We start from the raw sequence: 14946 nt of genomic DNA on the forward strand, positions 1-14946 counted from the left end.
ATTGACCATTCAGTTATGTAATGTATAGTTTAGATATGTCATTTACATAAACAATATGTTTGATAGGTTGTTTTATTGATCAATGCATTATTTTGGATTTTGGCATGAACATCATTTCCGTCATTGACGAATGTCTGATTTGCAGAATCTTAAGGAGATTTATCTCCGAAAATTTGCATGACCATAAACATTAATGTTTGGTTTCCCAGAAATCGGAGATGCATCTCCGAAATTTGTCTATCTGTAATTTTTTTTCTCGTTTGGCTTGTGTTTCATCTGTGTAGTAGTTTTGTGGTTTTCTTTTATGAATTATGGCTAATAGGAAAGATAGATTGAGGCATGGCAGGTTTGTGCAGACTGCATCAATTTGGAGGGAAATATCCCAAGCCTCTTAGGCACAAATTGTTTCTAGCCCGGTCATTGCAGAGGTGTCAACTTATAAGTGTTAGCTGAGATTTTCGATATTGAAAAGTAGGGTCTGAATTTAATGACCTCTTTATAATGAAGAATTTAGTATGTTAGTATATCATTTTCAGTCGAAGTTGACCTAGTGTTTTTATCTGCTCTCAAGGACTTGGCGTATTTTGGTGGTGATTTCCATGTAACAACTACAATTTTAACTACAAGCGATTATTTCACTTACAAAAGGATAAGCTTAAATACCGGCCACACACAGGAGTTTGGATGTCGAAAATACGTGGAAGCAAGTCATCAGCCTCGAAGCCACATAACAAGGATACGTGTCGAGCATACAGATAGCAATCATATAAGACAATTATATATATATATATATATATATATAGTAGTATATATATGTAATCATGATGTCGGGATGAAGGGTTACCAATTCACATACAACTCTTCAAAACTTAAAGTATCTGCATTACTGAGAGAAACAAGTGTGTGAGAGAATGTATGATCTTGTGTACCATCTTTTCATTTTTTATGTAAAAGGGGTGATGCACTGACAGTGTAAAATATTTTTACACTGTCAACCAATCACCACCCATGTATCCAATTAAACCATTTTTTTATTTAAAAAAAATTTAATGACATGGCACCTTTATGATTTTCTATTGGATGATAGTGTAAAATTATTTTACACTGTCAGTGCACTACCTTTTAACTCTTTTATTAAAGCAATTTCATTTATTCAAATTATATCTTCATTATTTTTTCCTTGATTTCACTTTACTTCACATCCGACCTAACTCTGTCGGTAATTTCCTTTTAACTTCTTTTTTACTGTACAATCGAATTAATGGATACTATGAACAAATCTAAGAATTCTTGTACAAATATGTCATAGGATTTAGTAGTCAATCATGAAAGTAACCACCTTTGTAGAGTAGCACTTGTTTGACAAAACACCTGTAAACAATAGGGCCCAGGTATCTCTGGCTTCGTCTTCCTGTAGGAGACATGTGTCACTTACTGAGGCATTGGAGGCACCCGAGTATCAACATGAGGCATCGATGCCCCGCAGATACCCGAGGCCCCATAGGATGCACCCGGAGCCTAGTAAGGGTATAAACATGTATGAGACTAAGAGGTAAACCATAAAAGTAAAATGAAAAATATCCCTTCTTTATTTTACTTTGAAAAGTCATGTTTGACGATGATTTGTTTTTATTGCAAGATCGTGTTGATTTAAAATTCATAAACCATGGTCGAAAGATTACGATTCTATAAGTACCTAATGAGTCGTGGTTTATGAATGTGTTGCTGCTATCTAGGATGAAAGATTTGAGCAGGAACGGTTATCCTACGGTTAACCATGGTATGATGTATGTCTTTGTATAGAGACAGAACTTAGAGACACAATCATTTCATCTCTCACATGGTGAGATGTATATCATAGTAGACAATGTCTCCTGTCTACTGCATATTCTGGTCAGGGGGATTCTTAGACCATGACATAATTAAAGGAGATGAGGCATTGGTGATATTGGTAGGCTATATGGGATCTGACCCGGAAGAAGCTGTGAGGGAGTTAGAAACCATTCGATGAGCTCGTGTTAGGTTTCAATTCTTGGAGAATATGTATACATAACAACTGCTTAATTTAGAGTATGATACTGGCGATGATGATCAGGTTGTGTAGTATAGAGTATACGGTCTAAGAGAATACATGTTGTATTGGTTGGCCATGCATTTTTATGGACAACCTCAGAATAGAGCATACTCTCAGAGGGAACTAGGTAATGACTCCATATAAAGTGTATCTTGACTTCATGGTAGCAGAGGATATACATTTTAACACACACGTCGATCACTATGAGAAGCGTCCCTTGGAAGACATTGCCTTCTAATCTGGTTGGTTGTCTTACACTTCACACCTGACATTTCCTCATCTGTCTTAGAGCATCATGCGGCAGTTCAACTACATGCAACTTGTTCCCAAAGACCCTTCACAATCTTCTCCTCCCGCTATGACACAAAGAGATATGGATACCATGTTTGATGATTATCTTTATCATATGGTACTATATGAGGCACAGGGTACTATAGATCCTAGCGACTAAAGTGTTGTACACTTCCAGATCCAACCAATAATGTTTTTTACCATTTCAAAAGGGCACCAAAACTATTTCTCCTTCCACACTTCCCAAAATACTCTCTCAAACTCAACCTCTCAACTCTTAATCACATTCTCTCAAAATCATTTAACTCACTTCAAATCTTATTCCACTAACATCAAAACGATCAAAGAGCTCATTCAACATCAAACATAACTCACATTTGGTAAGTTTTTTATTTTTCTAAAGTTTTTTCCATTAATATCTATAGAAATTGAGCAGTGAGTTATGTAATAGATAGTTTATATATGTCATTTACATAAATAATTTGTTAGATAGGTTATTTTATTGATCAATGTATTATGTTGGATTTTGGCATGAACTGCATTTCTGTCATTGACGAATTTTTAAGTTTTAGAACCTTACAAAGATGAATCTTCTGAAATTTGCAATGTTTGGTGTCCCATAAACCGGAGATATCTACGAAATTTTTTGTTTGCAATTTTTTGCTTGAATTGATTTATGTTTCATCTGTGTAATGGTTTTGTGGTTTTTAATAGGCAAGATAGGTTTAGGCACGACAGAGTTGCGTGTATTGCATTTGTTTGGAGGGAAAGATCCCAAGCCTCCTAGGCACCTATTGTTTCTAGCCCGGTCATTGCAAAGGTGTTGACTTATAGGGCCTGGGCATCTATGGCTTCATCTTCCCCTAGGATTCATGTGTCACTTACCGAGGCACGAGAGGCACCCGGGTATCAACATGAGGCATCTATTAGATTATGCTTTTGGTGTTGCAGAAGCATGTGAGTGTAGATTTACATAACCAATGAGATGATCATTTTAACTTCTGTGTGTCATCAGAACTTATGACTGGTCTCAGTACAGTTCTGAAGAGCTTTTGCTTGAATGTTCTAAGTTAAAACGAATAGTATAGAAAGTAAAAGAAACATTCATTTTTATCCTGGTTCACCTTCTGAATAAGGCTACCTCCAGTCCACCTTCTTCAAGTGATTTGCATCTATCCAGAGGTCTTAATCCATTATAACCAAATCATGATTACAACTGCACGATCCTCCGCCGTGACTAACAATCCTGCACAACCAACTGCTGTGACTAACCCTGCACAAACTACCCTCGAGTGACTAACCACAATGGACTGTTTAGTGATCTCCACAAGATATAATATCCATTGACTTCTGGATCCTGACCTTCACTTGGTCTCCAAGAGATTTCCACAATGACCGCAGCCACTGTTTTGTCAAGCTTCTGACCTTAACTTGGTCGCTTAAGGCATCATTACCAATTTAACTTGGTTTTCACATAATGCTTCTTAATAAGAAGATATTCTAATTACAAACTGTATGACAAGTAATTTGTTTTAGTTGAATAATCATTGAACTCTTCTTGTCTGCATCTTCTGACTAGATCCTTGCTTCATGGTGGTAAGTAGAGTAAGAACATTGTCTTCCAGTGTTGAGTGTTTTTTCAAGTTGATCTTCGTCTTCACTTCTTCAGTTAAGAAGATTAAGAACATCAGTTCTTAGTCAGGATTGCTTCTTGAATTGATCTTCAGCTTTCTTTTTTAAGCAGATTAAGAACAACTGTTCTTATTGAAAGTTGCTTCTTTGGTTCTACTTCCTCTGATCTTCTTCATAAGCAGATTAAGAACAACTATTCTTATCGAGAGTTGCTTCTTTGGTTCTTGAGTAATAATTTGAATGGGAGTCTTCAGGGAGACAGTATTTCAATCCTCTTCTGTTTAAAGCTCCTTTTGATTTTAGAAGTTTTTCATTACTACATATTTCTTGAACCACACATTTCATAAGAGATCTTACTTCTTTTTATAGCTTTGAAATTGTGTTCATTATCTTGATCTTTGGAATGCGTAATAAATGCAATCGTGTTTTCTCCGTGCTTTTGTTTTCTCTAATGGACTGCATGTAGGTTGCTTCTTCAATCAACCTTGGAAGTTGTTCCTTTTAATTGTTGTAACCGTTTTTCTAATGATGATGTTTGTAACGATTTTCTTCTTGATTCGGATCCTTTGTATTTTATTTGATTTTGTATGCTGAGTTGTAAGTCACTGCGTTGAAACTTCAGAACTTGTAACTTCAGAACTTCTGATCTTCTATGTGCGTGATCTTCTGAGTTTGCAAGGCTTCTTGTAACTGATTTTTCTTGTTCATTTCCTTTGAAGCTTCTGATGTACTTTCTGATTGAGTTGATGTATATGTTGTAAAGGATTTTGATACTGTTTCTGCACACTCAATGAAGCCATTAGTAGTAAAATTGTTACTAGAAAAATATACGCTTGTTATCATCAAAACTAGATTCTAAACATATTCTCAATCTTGTTCCAACAACATCAATACCCCGCGGGTACCCGAGGCCCTATAAGAGACACCCAAGGCCTAGTAGGGGTTTGGAGGAGGCCCATTAGGGGTTTGTTGGAGGCTCGTCTAACCAGGGATGGCAATGGGTATGGTCTGGGTAGGGTACGATAGTATCCATCCCCATACTCGCTGTTTGAAAAAATCCTCGTACCTGAGTTCATACCCGCGTGCCAACACAGAAGATAATATTTGGCAAAGGGCTTGTAGAAGAATTTAATCTCCTAAGTTAGTAAGTGAGTTACCTTTTGTAAAAGCAAATAGATTTTTTGTAAAAGTATATGGTTATAAGCACACACACTAAAACTTTTTTTCAAATACCTTAACCAAGAGAAAATATTTTCAAAAGTGTCTTTAAGTTGTGCCAGATGACTTAGGACAATGGAAATAGCTCAAGGGAAATATTTGATCAATCTAATCGATTAGGATATTATGGTAATAGATTATATCAGTTCAAATTTAGTCCCAAAAATATTTAGACAGCACCCCAATCGATTATGATCTAACAACAACTATTTTTTATGATCTAATCGATTATGCCAGAGTGGTAATCGATTAGACAATAGTCAAAATAATTAAATTAGAATGTCGTTTTGGTCATTCTTCTTGATTGTAAATAGATGTCTAATTTCTCATTTCAAATCATTCAGAAACATGTTTTGACACTTCCCTCTCTCTCTCTCTCTCACACACACTCTCTCTAAAGTTTGATTTAACTTTCCCTCACTAGATGTTATATCCAAAGCCTTTTGTGAAAAAAGTTATTTGTGAGTGAGGATATCAATATAATTTTGGAAGGGTATAATTGTAAATCTCACCAAGGAAATGTTGTTTATACACCTTCTTTGCATAAGGGAGTTCGTGAGCCTTTCCTACTAAAAGCGCTCAAGTATTATTGGAAACTCTCAAGACCAAGTCTTGGGGAGATGAGTAGGTCCTTTAGTTTTGATTGAACCTCTATAATTCTCTATGTTCTCATTCTTTCCTTATCTTTTACTTGATGTTATTTATTTTCCGTTGCATAATATTAGAAAATTATTTTAAAACTTTGATTTAAGTTAATTTTCCAAAAAGTTTTCAAAACCATGTTTTTCCAAACCACAAAATTCACTCCTTATTATGGGTGAATTATCAAGTCCAATAAGTGACATCAGAGCCTAACTCTTGTTTAAAGGACTAATCGTTGTAGGAGGAAGATGACTTCCTACATAAGTTCTATTTTTAACTAATAACTTTTAATAATGTCTTTTGGATGATAGTGAGCTCTTCACCGTTCATCATTATAAAACCGACAAGGAAATGTGGGATACTCTGGAAAGGATATATGAAGGTTCTTCAAAATGTCTTATAAGAGAAGATGAACACAGGATGCAAAAAAGAAGTAGATGTTAGCTTTAAATGTTTCCTAGATTGAATCATATGTGAAACTTTATTAAAGAATCATTTTACTATTAAATAACTAAGAATTAAGAATTGGAAAATTAATCCAACTTTTAAATCTATAGATGGATGTCTTCATAAATTTTAGGAAAAATCAAGAATGATGGAGATTATAGAGAAGATGAACAAGATGACACTTAAAGATGAACAAATCCAATTCAAACCGAAGCATCCTCATCTTCCTTATGTCATACAAACCCAGTTCAATCCTTTGAAAGATCATACTCAATCGTTAAATAGTGAACATTAAACGAAGAATCCTCTTGTTCATAAGAAAGACAAAGAAGATGAAGAAGGTTCTTCAATATTAGAAAAAAGAAGAGAAAAATAAGAATCAACCTGGGGGAGAATTATAAAAGAATCATTCTAAAATGAAGAAGATAGAATATGCACAAAAGCACCCAACATAACTTCCAGCCTTAAATTCTTTAGGAATATTAACAATGAACTCTTTCATAAGTTATGGATAAAAGGGACTTATTATAGTCATAGTCTTCATAACTTGAGTTTCCTCTAGCAGCTCCATAATTTATTCACACTTTAAGGCCTCCTTAGACAACTCCCTTTCAAGAGCAATCCTTCTTCGATACACATACATATTCTCACCTCAACACACATTCCTCATAATGGAAAGAAACTTTGTCCATAAGAGCAATAGGGATATTAGTTGGGATATTCTCCCCCTAAAAATCTTTCTATTCTTCTTGACAAGACTTACCATAATGTCGTTCAAAATTTCGTCTACATCATCTTCAACAATCTCCACAACAAGAGCAACCTTTCTCTTGGGGGATACTTTCTTTCCACCAACCGACTTATAAGCGATTACAACACTTTTCTTCTTTCTTGAGATCTTTTTCTTCTTTTCTGTTATTTTAGCCTTAGTCTGAGTGGATACCTTTTTGGTAGGGGTTTTCTTAGGTTGAAGAGCATCCTTCTTCTTGTTTGCCTTCTTTTTGCCTTTCTTTGCAGACTTCTTAGAATTAACAAAAAGACACGAGGATACAACAGTAGGAGCCTCAACATCTTCATGAACATGGTCATTATTACCTACATAATTACCAGGATTATCTTAAGAGTTGTTAGAAACAATGCTCTCAACACTATGTTTAACATTATTTTCAGGGGTCACAGCATAATTATCCTTCTGAGTTGGAGACTCTGTCTCCAACATGTCGGACTGGTTGTTATGCACATTTTTATCACCATCTTGTTCTTCCAAATTAGTTTATTGTTTTCATTAGCAACAGCCTCTTGTGCTTCATCCTCTATAGGGACATCAATTTCAATATCAATATCTTCCTCCATCTGATCTTATTCATTATCAACTTCATCATTTCCATATCCTTTACTATCATCATGATTTGAATAAATATATTTTTCAACCTCAAAATGAGGTTTATCAACATTAGTATTGCCAACATCATTGTTAGTCATCGACACACACAAAAACATATCTCCTTCTGTAACAGACTGGACCCCTCGCAAGATAATCCCGACACTACTACCTCACGATCTTCTCTACCCTCTCTCTAGTAGAGTTTTTTGTCTTTCGTGGGAATCGAGCCCTGTACCCTGTGGTTTAAGTACATCTTAAGGCGTATTTTTAGCATAAATATGAAGAAAGTGTGTATGATTTATTGAGTGTGTCGAACATAATATTCTTACATCTTATTTCCATTGTCGAAACACCAATTAGTGCAGATGTTTTTAAAATTTTGGACATATCCTAAAGCGAGGGTGATCTCAATCTTGTGGATCTCCTCCTAAAAAGATTGAACCATGATGGTCGACATAACAACTGTATCGAAGATTGTATCTTTTATACATAGCAAGTGTCTCTCGACTCCTTCAATTATATTTTTCAAGCTAACACAACGCAAACATTGTAGTATGTATTGTATTCACAACAAATACAAGCATAAATATTAAATATTAAAAGAGACCAAGCTACTTGTACTAAGATGTAATAAATATAATAATAAGATTTAATTAGAATCATGGTCTTTTAACTTAATTCACGATTTCATGTTAGTCTTTTATTGTATAAACGTAACTATTTGTTCCTTCAAAAACATTTCATTTAGTCAATATGATTATTTTTGCTAAATTTTATTTTAAAATATTAATTTTTGCTGACTATATATCCAAGTTGGCATTTTTACACACAGTAATGGTGGTGTCAAAATACTTTCTTATGTGACATTAAACACCAACAAGTTTTTTAAATTTTTTATTTTTCTCTCTTCTTCATAAATCTTCATCAACTTGTTTTAAGAAACAACATAAAAAAACATATTAAATTCAATAAACTAAAAGTGGAGCAAGAGTCCCTAACAGTTCATTATATATCCCCAATCCATTTTCTCACACCCAGAAAAAAAAATCAATTTTTTTCTCTAATTTTTTTTAGGACCAAAGCCACAAAACCCAAAACTTACAAGAATTTCAAAATATCCAAAAATAATGAAAGAATTTAATAACAAAAAATGGAAAGCCTTAACTTAGCCTAAACCTTATTACACTAATGTTAAAATCTAAAAAATTGAAACTCCCTATCTCTTTGTCTCATAACCCAATTGAACATAGAGCGGATATCTATCTAATCATGGACTAGCTTTTCATAAAAGGAAGGTTCCAAAATTCCCACTCAAAGATCTTAATTTGTAAATCTTTGTTGATTAGTATTAAATTTGGACACTTTATCTCAATAATCTTCTATTTGGTACGTGATTCTCTTGTCCACATGCACATACCAATCAAACCATAACCATACATATTACTATCTCATTGGTTTAACACACCGGTTTTACATGTGAACTTTTTCATTTTCTCAAAAACAAAATTACTTTCTAATTCCTATGTGAAAAATTTATAGCCAATCATTTGGAATCAAATTTCTAAATAATTTATAAATGTCAACATCATTCATACTCTTCACAGACTCAAATTTCTTATATAGTCACATGATCATAAGAATCAAGAGCCAAAACAATATCTCTTTCTTTACTTCAAAAAAATAATCAATGGACCTTAATTTTCTCTTTTCACTTCTTCTCATTGCTCCTTGCTTTCTATTAACCTTTCATGCCAATGCTGAGATAACTTCTACATATATAATCCATATGAACAAATCCCTCTTTCCTCAAATCTTCACTACTCATCATGATTGGTTCGAATCCACCGTTCAATCCTTAAAATCAAAAACACTAGCATTTGATGATCATGGTCATGGTCATGATCAAGATCAATCATCGAAGAAATCAATGAAGACACTAGTGTACACCTATGATAATGCCATGTATGGCTTTAGTGCTGTTCTATCTTCAAAGGAGTTAGAGAGTCTTAAGAACACTGATGGCTTTGTTGCAGCATATCAAGATAGAACAGTCACCGTTGACACAACTCATACCTATGAGTTTCTGAACCTAGATTCTCCGAGTGGACTATGGCATGCTTCGAATTTCGGTGAGGATATAATTGTTGGAGTTATTGATTCTGGTGTATGGCCGGAGAGTAAAAGCTTTCGAGACGATGGCATGACGAAGAAAATTCCAAGCAAATGGAAAGGAACATGTGAAATTGGTCAAGAGTTTAATGCTTCGATGTGCAACTTCAAGTTGATTGGAGCTAGATATTTCAACAAAGGAGTCATTGCTTCCAATCCAAATGTGACAATCCTCATGAACTCGGCTAGAGACTTTAGAGGACATGGAACTCACACATCATCAACTGTTGCAGGTAACTATGTTAAGGGAGCTTCTTATTTTGGTTATGCTAAAGGAGTAGCAAGAGGCATTGCACCAAAAGCTAGGCTTGCTATGTATAAAACCATTTGGGCAGAAGGCCGTTTGGCTTCCGATGTTTTAGCTGGAATGGACCAAGCAATTGTTGATGGTGTTGACGTGATTTCAATTTCCATGGGATTCGATGGTGCTCCGCTGTACGAAGATCCTATTGCAATAGCTTCTTTTGCAGCTATGGAGAAAGGGATTGTTGTTTCATCTTCTGCAGGTAATGCAGGACCTGATCTTGGAACCTTGCACAATGGCATCCCTTGGCTAATTACAGTGGCTGCAGGAACAGTAGACAGAACTTTTGGAACTCTTGTTTTGGGAAATGGACAAAACATCATTGGTTGGACTTTGTTTCCAGCAAATGCTATAGTGGAAAATCTCCCACTTGTTTACAACAAAACTTTATCTTCATGCAACTCAGAAAAATTGTTATCTCAAGTTATCAAACAAGTAGTCCTTTTTTGTGACGACGAATCAACGACAAACTCAACATCAGTGTTTCATCAAATCAATACTGTTGCAGAAACAAATGTGTTAGGAGCAGTTTTTGTTTCTGAAAATCCTAAATTAATCGATTTAGCAAATATTTACTCCCCGATTATCGTAATCAAGCCAAAAGACGCAGAATCCGTGATCAACTATGCAAAAACACATCAAAATCCAACAGCAAGTATTAGGTTTCAACAAACATATGTTGGAATAAAGCCAGCACCAACTGCAGCAGAATACTCATCAAGAGGTCCTTCACATAGCTTTCCATGGATTTTGAAGCCTGACATAATGGCACCGGGCTCTAGAATTCTCGCTGCTTATGTTCCTCGCAAAGAATCAGGTAGAATCGGCTCAAATGTGTTCTTATCAAGTGACTTCAATTTCCTGTCAGGCACATCAATGGCTTGCCCTCATGTTTCCGGCGTTGTTGCTCTTCTGAAATCTGCAAATCCACAATGGAGTGCTGCTGCTATAAGATCTGCATTAATAACCACAGCTAATCCTATGGATAACACCCAAAGTCCTATAAAGGATAACGGTTACCCTACTCAACAAGCTTCTCCTCTCGCTATCGGTGCTGGTGAGATCGATCCTAATAGAGCAATGAATCCAGGTTTGATATATGATGTTACTCCACAAGACTATGTTAATCTCCTATGTGGTTTAAACTTCACAAAGAACCAAATTTTAACAATTACAAGATCAGGTTCTTATGATTGTGAAAACCCTTCTTTGGATCTTAATTACCCTTCATTTATAGCTTTTTACAGTAACAAAACAAGATCAATGGTTCATAAATTTAAGAGGACTGTTACTAATGTAGGTGATGGTGCTGTTACATATAAAGCTAAAGTGACACTTCCAAAAGGTTGTTTGGTGACAGTGTCACCTGATATATTAAGTTTCAGTTACAAAAATGAGAAACAAAGTTACTATGTTGTCATAAAGTGTGTTATGTACAAGAAGGAAAATGTTTCATCTGGGGATCTTGTTTGGGCTGAAGATGGTGGAACACATACTGTTAGAAGTCCTATTGTAGTGGCACCAAGTGGAATTGTATGAGTTCTTTTTTTTTCTTCATTTTTCTGCATCTTTTGTGGGACCCTTAGAAAAATAATTGTATGAACTTTTGTTTTCACTGTCCTAATTAGATGAGTCACATAGGACTAGACATGTTTGTGAAAGTGTACCGATTCAGAAAGATTTGGACCAAAATGGGATTTTAGTGAATAAAATTGCATGCACTAAAAAACAAGTCTCTTATTTGATCTTGTGACTCATTGCATTGGATCTTCTTCACTTGAATTCAGTGATAGATCACGGGTCAGGAGGAGCCGTGAGGAATGACAAGCACGCAGAGATAATTCACTTGCCTCTCGAAGAACTCAATTTACTAATTTGGACAAAACTCAAATACATGTGAAATACAATTTTGCAAAATAAAATCAAAATAGGAGATGTCATCTTTAGTTTTGTTGAAATTATCTACCGTTACTTTTCAAAATACGATCGATGACATCGTTTGGGATGTTGCTACCACGACTTATTTGTATATGGAGTTTAAATCTACCCACAAGTTTAGTTGAAACTAGTTGTAAGGTTATACGCCACTGCATCATATATCATTTTTACGTAATTTGTATTTGTCAAAAAAACACATAATGTGTAGTACCCCTATGTTGGTAAGGATGGTCATAGACCTTAGTAATTTTTTTTAGATTAGGATTTAGGACTTGCTCACGGTGGTAAGAAATTTTGTTTGGTGGTGTTTTCGTATATGAAAAGAGTAAACTCATGTGAGGTGAGAAACTTTGTATTCTCAGAGTATTCGGTATACGTAATGAGTTGTCATTTCTCATGATAGGGACGAGATATTTATAGAAACTCATAGGCTTAGGGTTAGGAAATTTTTGAAAAGTGTTAACTGCTCCACTTTGACTAAAGAAGTTGTTGATCGCCTAGTTCTTAGGAAGTCTTGAGTGTGTCTTCGCATATGCAGTTATGGACTTGGTAAACGTTAGTGTCCACGTCCCCCTTAGGACGAACCCCTTGCTACATGAGGGTTAAGCCTCAGGCGACGTATTGCGAAGTGGTCACCTAGTGAAGCTAAAACATGTGTCACCTCATTTGTGGACCTTCACAAATATATCACTACATTGTCTTTCAAGCATGAGGGCTTGTAAAGGGCGAAGTGATTTAAGTTCATAATTCCCTCTAGTTGAACCTCTGTAGTTAGGGTGAGTCGTCCTTCACCTAGAGGCGAGTCCCTCAGTCAGGGATGAGTCATCATCCCCGTGCTAAGTATTATCAAACATCACTCAAGTATAAACGTCAATCAGTTATGAAAGCTTGATCGTTCAGTAGGAAAGAATCGTGTGTGACATTTAATGATGCTTATGATAATCTTTTTGGGGAAGCCTAGTCTAGTTTATTTCCTCACACATGTCTCTAGCGTGTGGAAACATTTCTACTTCCTGCATCAGTTGTGCTATTAGACAGACATGTCACTTGAGCTATTAGTTTTTCCCTACAAAAGACCTTGACTAACTTTTCAGTAAACCCTTTTTTCCTCTTCCTTCTCTTTTAGAATTTATATTTTGTTTAAATAGAGAAAAACCATACACGCAAGGGCGCTTCTTAGAGTTCGGATAGGAGAAGGGAGATTACACGGTTCGCCATTTTCTTAGGAATCCATGTACTACAATTTTCTTTCTCCTCGACCCTTTTGTCAAGAGCTGATGGCTATGAAGAAAGCCAAATATATTCATGTTTGAGACATTGTGTCTCTATATTAAAGCTCTTACATGATAGCACGATTTCTTCAAGGTATTGGATTTTCTAGTACTGGACACAAAGAGAACATAATACTGAAGCCTTGTTTAGAGCTGGAAAGAGCCAACATGGCCACCACATGTGGTTCGTCTACTCCTTATTTGTACTTGCATCTTCCTGTTATCTACGAGTTAGGGATTCTAATTCCCTTTACGCCTTTTGAGGTAGACTTCTTGGTGACCATTAATGTCTCCCCTTCCTAGATCACATCCAATGTCTAGAGTATTCTTAGGGAACTTGAAATTCTGTGTTGTAATCTGGGCATGACCCTTACTATCTTTCTTTCTTTGGCGTAAAGATCCTCCCCATCTGTGGTTGGGTTACTTTGCACTCTTTGTTAGATAGATGCTTGTTAGAACCCTACATGCAACCTTATGAAGATTAGAAGGATAGTTTCGTGCGGGTTAGAGGGTGAGACGATGTCTCTATATCTACCAGAAAGGAGACAGGAGCCCTTCGTTTTCGTCTATCATGGACAATGGATCCTCAGCTCATCAAAGGGATAGACTTCATCACCTTTTCTCCCCTTGAACGTGAGGTGATCATGGTTTTAAGTTGTTTCTAGCTCATGAACGGTAAATTGAAGAGGTTGGTTTTCTCTCCAGTAACAGTAGATTGAAGCTGTTATTCTTCTCTCCACAAAGTTTGCAAGCTTTTACATGGGCTGAGCCCGAAGATAATTTGATAGTTCCCAATTCATATGGAATAACTTCAAGATATTTTTGAAGATATTTTCTTGTAGGAAAGCAGTTTAAAAATATGTTTTAGTGTTTGTGTGCTTTAGCCATTGTCATACCCCAAATTTGCCCGCCTTGTTTTTAGCATTATTTTTAACTTTGGTTTTATAAGTTCTAATTTAATTTTATTAACATCTCAACAGTAATTTTTTTATATAACAGTTACTATAGAGTTATTTGTATAAATAAATTTTACTTGACACCTCACATCTTTTATAGTGCAATTTTATTATGAATAAATTAAATAGCACAATTGGCAATAAAACATATGTAAGGACTTATTAGTGTTCAATGTCACAGGTTCGAACCTCAATGTTGTCATTTTTCCCTTATCTCTTTTATTTTTGTACTTTTATTCAAAATCTTAAAATAAAATAAAAAAATTGTTTTTTTAGTATTTTAATTTAGTTTTTTTGTTTTTTATTTAAAGCTTTTTTTAAAAAAAAATATTATGAGGTTTATTTGTTTATTAGAAATAGCTTTCTTAAATAAAATAAAATAAAAAAAACTGTTAGAATCATCATTACTATTTTCCCTATTAGTAAAAATCCAAAGAAAAAATTAAAATATCACGTTTTAAGGACTAAGTAGTTTTTACTATTATTTGTCATTTAAAAAATATATTATTTAAAAATTGTTTAATATTATTTCTTTAAGTCATAATTCTAGTTTTATTATTATATTAGAAAATAGAATAGTTATTATCATCGGAATTATTTTTGTTATTCAAAATGTGAAT

At 34.9% G+C, this 14946-nt stretch overlaps 1 protein-coding gene across 3 annotated transcripts; it reads left to right on the forward strand.

Moving 5' to 3' along the window:
• Positions 1-9323: 9323 nt before the first annotated feature.
• LOC131628121 (subtilisin-like protease SBT3) lies at positions 9324-11906 on the forward strand. 3 transcript variants are annotated; one of them, XM_058898993.1, is made up of 2 exons: positions 9324-11344; positions 11462-11906. In XM_058898993.1, exons 1-2 carry the CDS (start codon positions 9376-9378, stop codon positions 11698-11700), a joined length of 2208 nt encoding a protein of 735 aa, XP_058754976.1. In that variant the 5' UTR covers positions 9324-9375; the 3' UTR covers positions 11701-11906. The 3 variants fall into 3 exon arrangements, with proteins under 3 accessions (XP_058754976.1, XP_058754977.1, XP_058754975.1); XM_058898994.1 differs by having other exon boundaries at positions 9324-11251; XM_058898992.1 differs by having other exon boundaries at positions 9324-11906.
• Positions 11907-14946: the final 3040 nt, after the last annotated feature.

This window comes from Vicia villosa, unplaced genomic scaffold (genome assembly GCF_029867415.1).
Source record: "Vicia villosa cultivar HV-30 ecotype Madison, WI unplaced genomic scaffold, Vvil1.0 ctg.000423F_1_1_1, whole genome shotgun sequence".
Classification (NCBI taxonomy): domain Eukaryota; kingdom Viridiplantae; phylum Streptophyta; class Magnoliopsida; order Fabales; family Fabaceae; genus Vicia; species Vicia villosa.